This window comes from Labeo rohita, chromosome 19, assembly GCF_022985175.1.
Source record: "Labeo rohita strain BAU-BD-2019 chromosome 19, IGBB_LRoh.1.0, whole genome shotgun sequence".
NCBI classification, from domain to species: domain Eukaryota; kingdom Metazoa; phylum Chordata; class Actinopteri; order Cypriniformes; family Cyprinidae; genus Labeo; species Labeo rohita.
The window spans coordinates 17,692,825-17,711,701 of NC_066887.1; the positions used below are offsets into that span (position 1 = coordinate 17,692,825).

The window sequence follows — 18,877 nt, forward strand, 5'->3', positions numbered from 1 at the left end:
GCCTACAGGTATGTAGAGATCTTTGCGATATTGGTATGTTAGCTTAATGGATATAGCCAAGTCTTATTTCATGATATAGTCATTTTATTTCACAACAACAATTTATAGCATGACAGTCATTTTTTGTTATTTTATCTTTGTTATTAATAATAAGAACCTAGATGCCAGTAACAAATTAAAGGACAACTACAATAAAACAAAGACACAAATGAAATAAAGAGGGTCCTTGTCACGCTCAGACGAAGCACACGAACAACGACGTAAATAAACGAAAGGTATTTAATAAATCCAACAGGGAACACAGGAGACACAGGAACACAGGGTAGTAACATTAACGTCCAACAAAGCAAGCAGGGAAACACATGCTATATATACACACAGACTGATTACAGACACAGGTGTTGACAATGAGGGAGAAACCAAAATACACAGAACTGCAGGGGAGATGATGGGAGAAACCAACTAGAAAGTCCAGGGGTGTGACAGTCCTATGAAATCTGTTTTGTTTTTTCCTAAATTCCATTTTAAATTTTCTAGACTCTATTTTAATGGTTGCATTAAAAAGATATTTATCAAAAAGCATGTCTAATTAATTGTAATGATGAAACTTGCAGAATTTAACAGCAAATTATTAAAAGTTTAAAAATTACATGTTTTTAAGGCCCTATGAAGTACGTTTTAATATTTTTTTTTCATTCAGTTTTGTTTGTTAATCTCTGTTTTCCATTAATTTTCTGGATTCTATTTTAATTGTTTCATTACATTTTAATAATCAAAAGCATGTCTTATTAATTTATAAGGAAATAATTAGATGTGATACAGACTTAATTTATTATAGGCTATTTCTTTCTTTTTTTCAGAAATACTGTGTTATGTATTTACAGTTTTCTGGTAAATTAATTCTGGTAAATATTTTTTTATGGTAAATATTACTTAAACATTGTTTGAATAATATTTTAATTAGTAGTAGTACTAACTTTACATTATGTAATATATTAATATATTTCTGACTGTCAAGTTAAACCAAACTCTTATTTTGACGGGTTGCTGTAAAGACCTTTAGGTTTCTGTTTGTATATTATATGACGATAGTTTTCCGCAAAAGAAACAGTAAAATGCTCATGAAGTGACTCTCAGAGCAGTTCTAGAGATTTTGTTCATGTGTTCATGTACTCATATATTGAGGTGGCAGAGGCTGAAAACACAACGAGCGTCACACATATGTGTGTAGTAAACAAAACTGCACGTCTGCGCCAGTCACGAACACAAACATGCAGAAATACGGCTCTTATTAAAATGCATTCTTAAAGTACTAGTAAAATGTGGAATCATACCATTTTTAAAAGCAGGGTATTGTGATACTTTTTAAGCACCGGTATATCGTGCAACACTAATTTGCATGTAAATGTGTCTTAGCAGTGTGTGGACACAACCACCCTAAATGATAAAAATCCATTTTTTAATCCCCCAAAAAACTAAACAGTCTCAAGTATCAAGCTGTTTTGATTTTCAGAGCAGTGTGACATCATACTGCTCAGGTCCCGCCTACAACCGCTGACGGACTGTCCTGTATTAGTATATTTCCACCATCAGCCAGTTGTAGGCAGTCCACCATTTTCTCCACACTTGAGCAGCTGTAGCGACAACATCTTGTAAGCAATGCAGGATGTAAAAGTGAAAACAAGAGTGTTCAGATATCAAAGCCACTGAGGACGCAGTGGATTAGTTTTGTTTTTGATGGTAATGCACCACCAAATACACAAATAAACAGAAGAGAGGGGTGGGGTGAGCAAAGCTCATTATCATTTAAAGAGACATGCATCACCACCGAAACAGGTTGCTGTGAACAGAGCTGTTTTTGACAAGGTAAAAAGGTGTTGTTTTACACGACCGTTGAGGAATTTTAACCAAAATATGCTGCAGACATTTCACAAAGACCCTAAAGAATCATACAAACTTGTGAAAAATGGGCATCCGATGTCCCCTTTAATGATATTTTTTCTTTGTATACTGTATACTCTGTATACTCTATATACTGTAATGATTTTCTTGAAATTCATGTAAAATTCATAGAAGCCGATCTACGTGAATTATTCATCCGTGCTGATGACTATGTGACCTTGCCTAGCTAGTGTTGCATGTGTGTGTTAGATTCTAGATGACGGTCCTCCTCCGAAGCCGTACCAGTGGCAGAACCGTAGTGTGACTGAATGGACGTGTCAACAGGTGTCATGCTGGCTCATGGGTCTGAACCTGGAACAGTATGTCTCTCTTTTCACTGCCAAGAATGTAGATGGAGAACAGCTACTGAAACTGGACAGCACAGCACTCAAGGTGAGGATAATTTAGTGTGTTAACTCACTATCGTTACTATTGCGTATGGTGAAAATCAAGCAAATGATGAATGTAAGATGGCAAAAATACAAATTGTCAGTGATCAACAGATGACTTTTAACATCATTAAAGGGTTAGTTCACCCAAAAATTAAAATTCAGTCATTAATTAGCCTCATGTCATTTTAAACCTGTAAGACCTTTGTTCATCTTCGAAACACAAATTAAGATATTTTTGATTAAATCCGAGAGCTTTCTGGCCCTGCTTAGACAGCAATGCAACTGAAACCCAGAAAGGTGGTAAGAACATCATTAAAAGTGGTTCAGCCGTAATGTTATGAAGCTACGAGAATACTTTTTGTGCACAAAGAAAACAAAAATAACTTTATTCAACAATTTCTTCTCTTCTGTGTCTGTCTTCGACGCACGTTCAGGACAGTACCATGATGTATGCGTGTTATTCTGGTGATGCAGGAGCTGGCTTTCTTACATAGAACCCGGATGTGTTGCGCCTTGTTTACACGAGTCGAGAAAGACGCAGGCTGTACATAAAACAGTTTTTGTACACATGTCTGAAGCAGGGTTGCCGGGTTTTCACAACAAAACCCGCCTAATTGCTAAAACTAGCCCAGTCGCGGTTTGAAGTGGGTCTCCTGGTAAAAATCACATTTCGGGGGGGAAAATAAATTTTCAGAATACATTTTTGGTGGAATTCCCCTAGTAAAATTCACATTCCAGGGGATAAATATCACGTTATTGGGATCATTTTAACCTGCAACATGAAAAACAACCTGAGGCAACAGTGTAAAAAGTAACCCAATTCCAAAGGAAAACCACAGATTTGGCAACACTAGTCAGAAGATTTTGACAGAGATGATGACTTGCAATTTTTTGCCTAGCCTTACTTATTTGAACCAGAATATGGTTCAATGAACCATACAATGAACTAAGACAATGAACTAAGAGAGATGGATGTTTTACTTATACGTCATGGTACTTTGATGAACATACATCGAAGACTAACATAGAAGAGAAGAAACTATTGAATAAAGTTGTTATTTTGGTTTTTTTTATTGCACACAAAAAATTCTTGAAACTTCGTAACATTTCGGTTGAACTGCTGATGTCACATGGACTATTTTATTGATGCCCTTACTACCTTTCTGGGCCTTGAACGTGTCAGTTGCATTGCTGTTCCAAGGATGAATGAAGGTCTTACGGGTTTGTAACAACAGATTTTAATTTTTGGGTTAACTAACCCTTTAGCTTTATTCTTGCACACTTAGAGTCATAAATTATTTGTGAAATACAGTAATAAATTAGCTAAATCTTTCAAATCAGTATTTATATTTAGATTAAACTTAACATACCATGCACATTTTTAAGATTTAAAACTATCTATGTTTTAAACATTTAAATTTACAACAAAAGCTTTAACTTTGATACATTTATTAATTTATAATTTATCAAAAAAAGTTTTTGATTTAATGAAGTCCATTTTATACCAGGAAATTAAATCAAAAATTTTTTAAACATTAAATTCATGCAGTAGATGGTTTAGTGTAGTTTTTATCCATCAGAATGACTGTTCCTCCTGCCATATGCTTAAATTGCTAGAATAATTCATGTCCCATCTGCTTTCCCTGCAATGAGAAAGTTGTCTTTAGAGATTAGCATAGTTTCTTCGGACCCATCTGAACATCCTGTAAGTGTGTCTGTGCATGTTTTTGGCAGGCTCTGGGTGTAGAGTCCTCTCAGGATCGGGCTCTGATTAAGAAAAAGCTGAAGGATCTGAAGGTGTTGATGGAAAAAGCGCGAAAAAACAGAGAGAAAATGGACAAACAGCGCAAAAAGGAACTGGAGCAGGTCCGGAAAAATAGCAACTCCTCCGGACCAGGAGAGGGCGCTACTGAATGACATTACTCACCGCACTACTATCTCACCATTATAAGTACAGATGAGTTCAGCATTTCACGGAACTGAGAGTTCATTGCAAAAGGGGCTATTGAGCTGCCATTGGATGAATTGAAACCAAAATTTCCAGATATGGATTTTGTTATTTTTACCGAACAATATTCAGGTTTTTTTTTTTTCGTTTTAGCAGAATGATCACTGCTTTTTTGGTTTCCTATATTTTATGTCTGATTAATATCTATTTATTTGCATATGGAGAATATGTATATATTGAACCAGAGCATATCAGCTCATAACTCATCCATGACAGTTAAAATCTCTGCATTACAAGCACCTTTAGACAATGTACATATGCAGAAAGCATATACATGAATATGTCTAACGTGCCATTTTTCTATCAAAAGCAGGATAGTTTGTTCAAGGAACGCGGAAAGTTTTTAATACGCTGGCTTTGACAAAGCACAGGTCATAGAGATGGACAGTGTCGCTGTCGAGTGTCTCTTCACCTCAAAGAGTTTGAGTGCTGCTCCCAAGAACCACTACAGTCTGATTCACTGGCAAACACAAACCTTACTGTGAGAAGAAAGCCATTCCGGGTAATGAGATATTACGGACCCTCAATGTGGATATTTCACTGTATACTTTCAACCTCCTGTTTGGATCTCCTTCATCGACCTGCCAGTATTCGAGATGAATACAACTGTCGTGTATGTTCTTCTCCGAGCTTGAATCCTCCGAATGATCTTTGGAAGAAAAATGGTGGCAGTGGGATACTAAATGTTTTCAGGAGCCTGCCATTTTAAACTCTTCTCCAAAGATGCAAGACTTATATTCCAAAAAAAAAAAAAAAGCAAGAAAAAAGACCCTTTGCTGCTTCTGTTTCACAGCTACCTGCTTCTAGCCCTCTCCATCGCCCTGAGCTAGATTCTCAGTTAGACCCAAGTGCTGCCTTTTGAAGTGCTGTTTAGATTTTTAGTTGATTTTTTATGGTTTGAGGTTACAGTCTGGATCACACCAGATTGTGTGAATGCACCTCTGTTTTACCAGTTGTAGAGCAGATGACAAATGTGCACTTAAAATGGACCTATTTATGTACAGTACACTACCATTCAAAAGTTTGGGGTCAGTAGGATTTCTAAAAGAAATGAATGCTTTTACTCAGCAAGGTTGCGTTAAACTGATCAAAATTGACAGTAAGGACATTTAAAATATTTTATACGGGGCCACTGAATGCTTGAATCTGACTGGCTGACGAAGGTTTCTAAGGTGTGCAGTTATTTTTGGGGAAACGCACAGGCTCGGCGAACGTAGTTCCAGGTCGCTCTTGACGGCATTATATGTCTATCACTTTGCCACATGATTTGAAGTCCCCATGAAATCAAAAATAAATGTTTTTTGCTTTTAGTATGAATATGTTAGCCTTAAGGTTATCTATAAACTAGTGTGCTTCAAAACAAGGACATAATTTGTGTTTACAAGATATAAGCAATCAAAACTTACAGTCTCTCGCTTCCACCAATATGGATCAACGGTTTTGATGACATCACGCTGCACTTCAGCTTCTCATCAAACATTCTGTCCAATCAAATGCTCTCTAGAATCTGAAGCGTCCTGCCCCCGCAACTATAAATAGACGCTGAAGCTGAGGCTGAGATCGGTCGCTTGTTTACATTGTTAGTATATTCAGGGAAACGCACGGCGAATGTAGTTCCAGGCAGCTCTTGACCTCATTACATATCTATATCACTTCGCCACATGATTTCAGTTATTTCAAAGGTCCTTAAGTTAACCGCCTAAAACAGCTAAGTAGCCCACAACGACACTGGCCAAATAAATAAATACAGTAATTAACAGGATAAAAACGACAGATTATTTACATGTTTTGCCACAAAATTACGTTTTATTATGTACGGAAAGCACATAATCTATTTCTCCCACTCTCTCTCCCTTACAAACACACACACACACACTATACAGTTTGCACACACTTTAACATAGGCACTAATGTTGTTAGCGCTGCTCTGACGATTTGATCAGTAACAGTTCAACAACTTAAAAATATATTAAGTTTTAAAACTTAGTATTTTAAATTGTAATATTTCACAGTAGTATTGTTTTATTCTGTTTGTGGTCAAATGCAGCCTTGGTGAGCATAAGAGATTTACTGACCCCAGACTTTTAAAAAGTAGTGTATGTTATTCCATCAGGCTAGGTTTTATTCAGTTTGATCCCGTTTTCTTTTTTTATCAGTTATTTGTCACATTCACAAAGAAAGCACCATGATGTAGTAAATAAGTATTTTGTAATGTCATTTACTGCATAGACTAACCAGTATCGCCTCTATCGGTTTATCTTGGTTGTACTTTTAAATTTATGCAACACATTTCCCATATGTATCGACTGTAAGTATACAAAACACAGTAGCCTACAGATATCGTTTTGCATTTCAGAATCCACTTTGATGAGTCAAATTAACCCTGTTTAACCCACATTCTATTCACTGCCCAAATTTATATGTTCGTATCACATTTATCTAAATTCTGCATTCTTGTAAACATGCTGTTTTCCCATCCTTGATGATACATATTGTTCAAGTTTACATTTGAATTTCGGATTATTTCCATAAGCAACACGAAGGCAGCTTCAGTGGTACTTGGGCACTGTACAGAGGACATTAGGCAGTGCCTTTTGACCCTGTGGATTTATTACAAGCACTCAAATGTGACCATTTAAGAATATATTATTGCTAATTACTGAATTATTATTTATCTCTAATAATTTTAAGTCTGTCATAGTCTATTTATTTTTTTGTTCCCAATCGAAATGTTTGTAAATCAGTTCACAGTATTTATTTACAAAGCAAAAATTATTACCAAAAAACTTTAATCAACAAGTCTGAGAATTAGGAGATTGTATGTTCGTTCATTAACTCACAATGCTCTTGTGAACATATCTTTATTATTGTAATTGCAATAAGACGCTCGTCTTAACATTACGAAATCCTTTCTAGCCCTCTGCTATGAATCAGCTGAAAACATAACCTGCTGTAGATCCAAATCTAACCTGCCTATCCATTTACGATATACTGACTTTTGTATGTGAAAGTTAAGCAATAGCTTTTATTCCCAGTGTTTTTTTTAATCGATTCCATGAGGAGACCGAAGACCGGGTCTGTCTGTTTGAATGTGTCTGTGTGCAGGGATAATCACGTACGGATCTAAGGACAGAAGTGTGGTTCTCTATCATGGGTTATTTGTTGTTTTCACTCTATATGGCAGAGTCAGTCAGGGTATATAGAGGAACTGCACGCAACGCCTGAGAAAAGAGCATTAACCTGTGTATTTTTGTTCGTCATACCCGCATGAGGGACCTCAATGTGCCATACCCATTCTTTCCAAGACTACTAAATTCTATCCTTTATTTTTGTTCATGGAAAATTAAAAGCCTTGTGAAAGTTTGTCATGTTGGACTGTAAATACACTTCAAATGACATATTTGGTCAGAGAAATACAATGAATGATCATTCCAAACCCGTCTCGAGTTGTTCATGTGCAAGCAGTTTGTGGATTCAAATGTGGATGTTTTGAATATATTATAGACTTCTGTGAAAACATAATTTAAAAGTATGTTTTAAGGAAAAAATTTAAAACAAAGAAAACATGAAGATCCACCCCTAAACCTAACCCTCAGTCAGTTTTACAAAATCTGTACAAATTTGCCAAATGTAAAGCTTAATTGACATGAAGAGTGTTGAACATTATGTAATATGTTTAATTAGTAAAACACATTGCAAATTTAGACCCATTATTGCTTAACTATTTTTAGTTCAAATTTACTTGTGATGCCCTGTTTTCTTTCAGTTTTCAAGTAGTCTTGTTACACAGTCCTAAGGGAAATTCTTCTAATGTTTTGATTTATTACTTGAGGAACTTTTATTGCACATCTGAAAATGGCTGTGCTACTTAATGACCTGTGAAATCTCTTATTTTAGCTTCACTGGTGTGTTCATCTTGAAAAATGCAACTTTATGTCTTTATTTCACCTTTTCGTAATGTAATGTCTTGTTATCTGTCACTTTTTTGGCCTCCAAAAAGGCTGGTAAGACGGATAACAAGATGTGACCTTGCTACACTTTTGGGATGTTTGCCATTGGTAATGATTTTGCCCAAAATATTATAACATCATACAGTAATATGATGCCTTTAGACTAAACCTTTACGAAATTTAACCACAGTTTCACTACAAATAACCAAAAACAATAGTTCTTCAATGGAGAAGTAAGCTTATGGGTGAGACGTCTGGTTCATTAGCCACTATAGAGGGTTTGCACTTACATCACGGTTTAGTCAGTTACCTGCATCCGTGGCCATATTGGCGAAACTCGGATGTAAACAACAGCATGGATTGCACGGTTAATGTACTACTGAATATGTTCTGCTAATTTATGCTGTCTAAACCACAGGAAAAAACATGTGGAAGCTGCTAAATCATATAGAGAAGGACTTAGCAAGCAGGAAAAGGTGCAATATTTTGGCAAACTAAAGATAATAGGTGGTAAAGATACGTACAAGCAGTATTAAATAAGATCTTAGGCTAATATTTCACCTACCTGACCAGAAATGATCAAAACAAACACGAATGTTGTCAAGATTCTTGCCCTGGAAATTCCACTCTTCTTTATTTGTCAGAACTTTTGGCAGTCTATTGACTAATTTCGAGTAGACGTCACATTGACGTAATTTGCAGCTGTGCACGTATACAGATTTATTGCAGAAAAACACTGGTAGCAAGTGGAGGTAAACAGGTAAACTCCATGGAATAAGAGAAAAAAAATATTTTGTGCCTTTTGATGTCAAAATCGTAATGCAAATAATTTTTATACAATACTGTAGTCAAAGATGCCATTTGAAGCTAAACGCAGATGTTTAAACGGACATACTATGGATGAAAACTGTTATGATTACTCTACTTTTAAAGCACAAATTTGATTTAAACATAGGGGATGTACTGTATTAGCCCTACAGTTACAGCATGAAATATTATTTAAACCTATTACTATTAACATTTTTACATAACATTTTTTTAATTTTATTTCACAATTCAGATTTTTGTGTCTCACAAATGCAAGTTTATATCACCTAATTCTGACTTTATAACTCGATTTAACAAAACTAGTGAGTTTGTTAATTCTGAGGGAAAAAAGCAGTAGTGTGGGATATAAACTCTGAGCCGAGGGGAAAAGAGAGAATGACGAGTTGTTTTTCCTCTAGAGCGGTGGGATATAATCTCGGAATTGCGAAAATAAAGTCAGAATTTTGAAATATAATATCAAATTTAATTTTCTTTTATTCCATGGCTCCATTGCCACTTGAACCGCCCATAAAAACGTCATCCCTGTTTTGGGTCTGTAAGACTATCCCACTTTAACGTCAATTTTATTAACTTTTATTGGGTGACAAGCTGTTGTAAAATGTGAATAACCATGAAAATGACATCTAATCAATATAATGATACAAATCTAAGTATTTTGTGTCGTTGACCATTTTCTATCTCTCAGCAATAATCAGCAAAAATTGGTCTAAAGTACTCCAAATGTTTTTCGGTCCAACAGATTAGTACAGCCCAAAACGTGACAATTTGAGTTCTTTCAGGCATTAATTACATTTCAGTTCTTTGGCATTGTTTACATTCAGTACCGCCAATATGGCCAACTGATGATGTGTGGGAAATGATGAGAAGAATAACAACGTGCAGTAAACAGTAAAACTGCACTACAAACCAGTGTGCTCATAATTAAGATAATACATTTAAATAATATGGTAAGACACACTAATGCAGCAAACCATAGTTTTGTAGTAAAACTGTGGTTATACAAATGGAAATCAATAGGTCAAAAAAAGGACTAATTTTAAGTTTTCAACATATTTCTCAAATGCAGTCAGTATTTTATTGTAGTAATAATAGTATTTTGGCATCCCCAGTGTAGCCCAATTTTTGTAAACTTTTAACGTTTGTTTGGTCCATTAGGCTACAGTATGTTTTGACCTCTTCCCCTCACAATCTATTAATAGTCAGACTGATGTGACTGACTCGACACCGATTGTGTTTCACACACGCTTCTGACTACTGGAATTCACAAAGCTTTCTGGAATTACTTAAACAGACCGAAAGAGTGTCTCCTGCGGATTAATCAGTGTATGTGTGAGATATGAGCGGAAGGCCTCGAGCAGTTCTTGGTTTAGAGGAGGAAGACAACCGGACTTTGTCGCGGAGGGAAGCTGATAACCTTCTCAAGACACGCTTTCTAGAAGCGCTCACGCGTAACGATGCAGTTGAGGTTGCAAAAATCCTTCGCTCCACCAGCATTGACATAGACACTGTGTTAGACGTGGAGGACCGCGATATGATCCTTGCCTCGTATAAGCAAGGTAATTCATGTTGACGACACAATAGTCGCTCTTTTTACCAGAGGGATTATTATACTGTGAGTGCAGTTAGTTATCCAGCCACAGGGTGGGGCTAAACTGCTAATAATAGAAAATAAACGTCGTCTATAAAATCACTTTCAGTGAAGAGTGCACAATAAGGGTTGATACATGATATTGAATTTGATATCAGCAGTGTAATATACACTATATTTGTTATAAAACTATTTAAATAGCATGTGTTCAGTTGCATAATTATTATACAAGTGATGTTTTACCTCAAATGACAATATCAAGAGGCTTTTCGTAGCGTAAATTCATGTCACACGACCCTTAAAATAAAAATTCTTTTTAAGCCATGTAACTCTCATTTCTGTACTACACAGATTTTTGTCTGATCAGATGCTCAGTATGCCCTGCCCCCTAATGGGCTACCACATGTAAGCAATTAGCAAGCTGCTTTTCCCCCCCTTTTTAAATAAGAAATATGTTGTATAGAAAACCGTTTAGTGATCTGCTAAAAAGCCAAAAGGTGAAAAGGTTTCGTTTTAAGTTTTAGTAATTTTGTTATGTGCTTTTGTAATATTTATTTTTTTAAATAAATATTTCTATATAACTTTTATTTTAATTTTATTTCAGTTTCAACTTATCATTGTCATTTCAGTTAGTTTCCAATCCAACATTACTTTAGTTTTTCTTGTATTTATACTTTATAATATTTCAGCTTTATCTCAATTACCAAAACTTCTTTTTAACAGTTTTAACAACACTACAACCAGTTATGTCTAAAAATGATATATTTTCCTATATATGTGTATTTACACTAAACTACAGATTTTTAATCTTTTCTGCTCACCAAGCCTGCATTTATTTGATCCAAAGTACAGCAAAAACAGTAAAATTTTGAAATATTTTTACTATTTAAAATAACTGTTTTCTATTTGAATATATTTTCGAATGTAATTTATTTCTGTGATTTCAAAGCTGAATTTTTGCATCATTTCCGGTCACATGATCCTTCAAAAATCATTACATTGGAGAAATATAAACAATACAAAATCTTGGCAAAATCAAACAATCCTCCATATTTTCTTTATGCATATTTTTCCACCCCCTCCATCCCCCCACCCCGTCCATCTAGAAATCATTAATATTTTGAATTGCTGCTCAAAAAACATATATTATTATAATTGTTGAAAACAGCTGAGTAGATTTTTTTAGGTTTCTTTGATGAATAGAAAGTTCAGAAGAACAGCATTGATATGAAATAGGTATCTTTTGTAACATTATAAATGCATTTATCATAACGTTTGATCAAGTTAAAGCATCCTTGCTAATAAAAATATTAATTTCTATAATTTCTATAATTATACTTCTATTCATCAAAGAAAATGTACTCAATATAGATAAAAAAATTAACAGCAAGTCAGCATATTAGAATAATTTTTGAAGGATCATGTGAGACTGAAGACTGGAGTAATGATGTTGAAAATTTAGGTTTGATCACAGGAATAACTTACATTTGAAAATATATTTAAATAGAAAGCAGTTATTTTAAATAGTAAAAATATTTCACCATTTTACTGCTTTTGCTGTATTTTTTATCAAATAAATACAGGCTTGGTGAGCAGAGGAGACTTTAAAAAACATTCAAAACCTTGTTTCTGTCAAATGTATATACATTTTAACCTTAAATCTTTACTTTGAGCCTACTTAGAGAAAAAAAAAATCTTATATTTCAACAGGTTACTGGCTACCAAGTTATAAATTGGAGACATCCTGGGCTATGGGTCTTCATGTGTGTATGATGTACAATGCATTGGAGAGTGCCATAGTCCTTCTGCAGAACGGGGCAGCGGTCAACAGGAAACCTAATGGGAAAACCCCTCTACATGTGGCATGTACGGTGTCTAATGCTGACTGTGTGGGACTTCTGCTGGAATGGGGCGCACGAATCAACAGTATGTCACTGAGCGGACATACTCCATTACACTACTGCATTACACGAGAGTCTTTGGACTGTGCCAAACATCTTGTTCTCAAAGGTCTGTACATTTAAATCTAAAATCATCTAAGTTCACCTAAAAAGTAATTTTTACTCACACTGTCATTCCAAATCTGTATGACTTCCTTTCTTCTGCGTAACAAACAAAATGTAACTGTAACTGTGTTTTCCATATAACGAAAGTCAGTGGGGTCCAAAACAACACTAGACTTCAATTAGACAATAAACACAAAAGACTTTTAATCTCGCTACAGGAGCAAATATCAACAAGCCCAGCGAGGAGAACCAGGACACCCCTCTGCACACCGCGGCCCGATACGGCATCCCAGAGCTGGTGGCTTTCTACATTGCCCATGGAGCTGATATCAATGCAGTCAACGGCTACATGGAAACACCTTTGATCACTGCTGCATTCTGGGCTATGGATATTCGCGAGCGGACCTACAACTCTGAACACCATCTTGTCTGCCGGATCCTGTTGGACCACAACGCTAACCCACATTTATACGAAGAAGACGACAAGACGGCACTGCACAAAGCTTGCTGGAATTGTGACCATGTGCTTATCCAAATGTTACTGGAGGCCGGTGCCAAGACTAATGCTATGGATGTTAATGGATGCGCAGCTCTACAGTATCTGCTGAAGGTGACTCAGATCAGGCCGTGGGCCATTCCTGAACGCTGCTATCAGCTGCTTCTGAACTACGGAGCAGCACGAGTGTATCCCCCACAGTTTCACAAGGTACAACACTCACTCAAACTGCTTTATAGTTCAATATTTATTAGAGTAAAGATGTCAGTGGTATTGTTATGGTTTACTAGAATGTTTATGGGTCTTAAAATATTAATGTTGTCTTTTGATTAAGTAGGTGTTGCAGGCATGTCACGAATACCCCAGGGCAGTGGAGGTTATGGTCAATTCTTATGAACATATCAAGCACACTAAAAAATGGAGGGCTGCTATTCCTGAAGCCGTATATGAGGTCAGAAACTTTTTTATCCATTGCAAAAATTAAAGCATAAAATAAAATAACATAAAATACATAATATTATATTGCTTAAAATGTTTAGAGATGTTTCTTAAACACCAAATCAGCATATTAGAATGATTAGAAAGATCATGTGACACTGAAGACTGGAGTAACGATACTGAAAATTCAGCTTTGCATCACAGAAATAAATTACATTTTGAAATACATTCAAAAAGAAAACAATTTTATAAATTGTAAGGGTATTTTACAATATTACTGATTTTACTGTATTTCTGATCAAATAAATGCAGCTTTGGTAAGCATAAGAGGCTTTAAAAAATACTACAGACCCAAAACTTTTGGACTGTATTTCCAAAAAATGCACATTTTTGGAAATACAAATATATGCAAATATATATACTTTTTTGTAAAGCTTGAAAACAAGATAGATATTGTGCTTTGAATATTTATGTTATTTTCATGCATTTAAAAAAAAACATTTTGACTTGAATGTTGCGCAATGATAAAAAAATACTACAGACCCAAAACTTTTGGACAGAACTGTATTTCCAAAAAAGCAAAAAAACAACAAAAAAACAAAAGCTGTCTATTAATTAAGTCCATTTACAAAGTGTTGCTTTTTGAGCCTTGTTTCTTTTTCTTCATTTAGAGATACAAGACTTTCTATGATTCTTTGTTTGCCGTCTGCACCAACAATCCACGTACTCTACAGCATCTGGCCCGATGTGCAATACGTGCTGCTATGTCGTATCGCTGTGAACTGGGTGTCCAGCAACTCTTTCTTCCTTCATCAGTAAAGAAATACTTACTTCTGGAGCCTGTAGGAATCATATATTGACATTTCTGCATTATACGACTTGTGTATTTTCTTCAAATTTTGTTACAATGTCAACAATGCTCCAAAGCTTGCTTACTTTTTGTTTTCCTGTGTTTTAGAAATATTTTTTCTTTATTTTATCCTTTACCAGGGAACAATAATAATGCTGACGTATTTATTATTAATATGTATTATTACAAATAAATATTTAAAAAGATATAAATAATAAATAACTGGATATTAATGCTAATAATATTTAACAAGCCTATTCTAAATATTAGTACTTATACATTCAAAAGTTACCATCTTCCACATTCATGCATAAAAAGCCTCATGTTTTAATGAAAGACTATCTAGATTTGCACTGCATGTAATCAAACTCAGGTCTTAAAGAAGAAGTTCTTTTGCAGAACAAAAATTTACGGTATTTACTCACCCCCTTGTCATCCATGTTCATGTCTTTCTTACTTCAGCCGTAAAAAAAAATTATGTTTTTTGAGGAAAATGTTACAGGATTTATTTCCATATAGTGGACTTCAATGGTGCCCTCAAGTTTGAACTTCCAAAATGCAGTTTAAATGCAGCTTCAAATGGCTCTAAAGGATCCCAGCCAAGGAAGAATGGTCTTATCTAGTGAAACGATCATTTATTTTCTAAAACAAATTTACAATTTATATACTTTTTACCTCAAATGCTCATCTTGTCACCTTGTACTCTGTGTATTCCAGTTCAAGACAATTAGGATAGGTCGAAAATCTCCCATCTCATTTTCTTCTCCAACTTTGAAATCGCCCTACATCGCTGTTTTACCTTTTTTGTAAACGCTGTATGATCTTCTTTGCACGTTTACTTTGTAAACACTGCTTCTGCAGCGATGTAGAAGGATTTTGAGGTTGGAGGAGAAAATGAGATGAGAGTTTTTCAGCATACCCTAACTGTCTTGAACCAGAATAAACAGAGTTCACACAGAGCTAGACAAGACGAGCATTTGAGGTTAAAAAGTATATAAATTGTCAATATTTTTAAAAAAATAACCGATTGTTTCACTAGATAAGACCTTTCTTCCTTGGCTGGGATCATTTAAAGCCAATTGGGTAGTTCAAACTCACAGGCACCGCAAAAGTCCACTATATGGAGAGAAATCCTAAAATGTTTCCCTTCAAAAAACATTATTTCTTTATGACTGAAGAAAGAAAGGCATGAATTTCTTGGATGACAAGGGGGTGAGTACATTATCTGTACATTTTTGTTCTGGAAGTGAACTTTAAGCTTGTCTGCTAAGACTGTAGATCAATTTTTGAGGGGGAAATGAACAACGAAAAGCCAATATTTAGCATAAGAGGATAATATCAGGGAGTACGCCAACAGCACTTTGCAGATAACAGCTGAATAGGATGAGATGTCTAAGCCATTAGTCCTTTTGTCAGAAGAAAAACTGAAGTGCTTATCAGGGTTTAACCCTGAATAATGAGAGCACACACCATAGTCATGGATCCTCTTTAGAAGGCTTTATTTAGTTTAAGCTATGAAGGGGGTTTTAAAGGTCATTTTTGACAAGTTAAATCACCCTGAGGAGTTTAGAATCCAAGATTAAGAATAAAGATAACATGGTTGAACTGGATGAATGTTTGGAATTCTGTGGGCTACAGCTTTATATTCTACGTTCCCAACAGACACAACAGCTAATAGAGTTTTTTATTTGCAAAACCAATGAAAGAGTCATTTTTTTAAACAAATCTTGAGTCGTTCTTGTTCACTTCTATGCAGCAACTCAAGCTTATCTAGAAAATTTTTATGACTATAATGAAAAGACTGGGTGAATTTAATTTCCATGACTCGATTATCTCACAAAAGACTCTTTCTGCCACCTACACTAGCACAATGACGGCAACCTTCAGAAGTGATTCATGAGCGACCCTGAATCGTTTTGCTGGACAGATTCAAAAGAATCGAGTCACTGAGATTAAACTAATTTCCTATCTACTTTATTTTTCTTGCAAGAGCGGACGCGGCCATTTGTAAAATTTGTAAATAATGTAAGTAATGTTAGATTCTTCGGGTCTCATTAGCCTTCAGGCTATTTTTAGCTGTACAAAGCCTCTCGTTTTGCTGCGTGATATTGTAAACTGGTGTGTTTTACCATATTATAATGTATTATTGAAATTATGAACACAGTGGTTTGTAGGGCAAACAGTTTTACCGTTTACCGCACTTTGTGTTGTTATTCTTTTCGTTTCCCTACCCTGGTGAAAAAAACAGCATATGCTGGTAGGTATGTTTTGATGCTGGTTTAAGCTGGTCCTTAGCTGGTTTATGCTGGTCCTTTGCTGGTTTTTGCTGGTCATGTTGCTGGTCAAGGACCATCTTAAACCAGCGAAGGACCAGCATAAACCAGCTAAGGACCAGCATAAACCAGCAAAGGACCAACTTAAACCAGCACCAAAACATACCTAACCAGCATCCCAGCATCAAAACATGCCTACCAGCATATGCTGGTTTTTTCACCAGGGTACAGCGGCTAATGAACCGGAAGTCTTGCTCATTCACAGTAAACGGTTTGCTTAAGCGTTGAGAAGAAAGGTGGATACAATGTAAGTACTCGTCGACCATAGGTAGCTACTGGTTAGCCATAATACTTCAACAAGCGCGCAGGAGACTGTTTCTGCGTATACAAATTAAGTATGGGCTTTTTTCAGTGAAATTATAGGTTTTGTGACTAAATTTATGTTTGTCCTTTCTACCTTTGAGATACAGTATCACTGTTTAAGTCATGGGCCTCAGCACTTGGTAAACTATTTTTGATGACTGGAGGTGGTCTGTTCATTCTAGTCAGCTTTAATTTAAGGTTTCCATCTGCTTTAATGATGAGTGCTGTGATTACTGGGTCGTGTGTGTTTAGGATAGTATCTGTTTTTCCTTTCTCTCTATAACCCACACAGTGTCACCTGGAAGCAATGATTCTTCTTCCCAGAAGACAGCCTGTTTCCACTTTTTCTCTACAGAAGAGATACAACAGAGGAACAGCCACCAATAAATCAAACTGTAATGGTAAAGACCAGCATTTATTTGCATTGTATGAGATTAAATTATATTTTAGATTTTAAGCACGTTAAAAGTAATAGGTTTATAATGAAGTTTGCAATGTACATCACCAAGCACTGTGTATGCTACTTCCTGTGAACATAAGGAACTAGCAGCAGTTGTGCGGTTTTCAAGACGGTACATTTTGTGAATGACTGACAGGTCAGGCGGTGTGGTTATGGTTCTTAAAATAGCACAATTTTCCAAGGGGGGCGGGGCCACCAGTCACAGACACCAGATCAAATGCTGTTAGGAGAGACTGGAGAGACGTGCAAAAGAAAAGACGGATCATTTTGTTCTGGGCTCATGGCTACAGGCCAGAAATAAACAGAGGATCTATGCCAAGATCATGGCCTTAAGTAACTAGATACCACAGGCTACATGACTACAACAAACTAGACTGTAAAACTCAAAAATAATCCAACTGATTGGATTGTGACACCCATTTAAACACCACTTTTTAAATAGTTTATGCTACCATTCAAAAGCTTTGTAAAGCTTTGTAAAAAAATGTCTTGGTACTTTTCATTTCAGGCTTCAATTTTCTGTTTTATATCATAAAATAGTCAGATGTTCGTGTTTTTTTTTTTTTTTACTTTTTTTAATTAAAAACCTATTGATATAAAGTGATTAATAATGTTACAAACTATTTCAAATGCTATATATATATATATATATATATATATATATTTTTAAATCACAAAAGCAGCACAATTGTTTTCAACACTGATAATCATGTGACTGAAGTTCAGCTTTGCCGTCACAGAAATTAATGATATTTTACAATATTTAACATTAGAAAACAGTTGTATTTATTTGTAATATCTCACTACTGTCCTTTTACACAAATAAATGCAGCCTTGGTGAACAAGAGACGTTCAAAAAAAAAAAAAAAAAATATATATATATATATATATATATATATAAAATTAAAAAAATGCAGAAAATGAACAAAAGGTAGAAAACTGAATGAAAACTAAATTGTGTGGTGTATAACAAAAATGATTCTTAAATATAGAATAATTAAATTCAAAGATTATCTCACCCTCATATGTGACTCAGGACCACAAAACCATATATAAGGGTAATTTTTTTGACATTTTTTGAAATAAGCTTCCATTGATGTATAGTTTGTTAGGATAGGACAATATGTGGCTTATATACACATATTTGAAAATCTTGAATATGAGGGTGCAAAAATAAAAAAAATCATAATATTGAGAAAATCGCATTTAAAGTTTTCCAAATAAAAGTTCTTAGCCGTGCATATTACTTAAAAATTAAGTTTTAATATATTTATGGTAGGAAGT

General features: G+C 35.1%; 2 protein-coding genes across 7 annotated transcripts in view; both read left to right on the forward strand.

Annotated features, from left to right (window-relative positions):
* Positions 1 to 7,768, forward strand: part of ppp1r9a (protein phosphatase 1, regulatory subunit 9A) — a 70,969-nt gene extending 63,201 nt beyond the window's left edge. For all 6 annotated transcript variants that reach the window (XM_051135935.1, XM_051135934.1, XM_051135937.1 and 3 more), the window contains 2 exons: positions 2,152 to 2,334; positions 4,068 to 7,768. In XM_051135935.1, coding sequence (XP_050991892.1) covers positions 2,152 to 2,334; positions 4,068 to 4,250 — 366 coding nt within the window. In that variant the 3' untranslated portion in view covers positions 4,251 to 7,768. The remainder of the gene's footprint in view (positions 1 to 2,151; positions 2,335 to 4,067) is intronic.
* A 2,572-nt stretch (positions 7,769 to 10,340) lies between these two features.
* asb4 (ankyrin repeat and SOCS box containing 4) lies at positions 10,341 to 15,164 on the forward strand. Its single transcript, XM_051137092.1, has 5 exons — positions 10,341 to 10,675; positions 12,418 to 12,717; positions 12,932 to 13,419; positions 13,547 to 13,660; positions 14,319 to 15,164. Exons 1-5 carry the CDS (start codon positions 10,456 to 10,458, stop codon positions 14,505 to 14,507), a joined length of 1,311 nt encoding a protein of 436 aa, XP_050993049.1. The 5' UTR covers positions 10,341 to 10,455; the 3' UTR covers positions 14,508 to 15,164.
* The last annotated feature ends 3,713 nt before the right edge of the window (positions 15,165 to 18,877 follow it).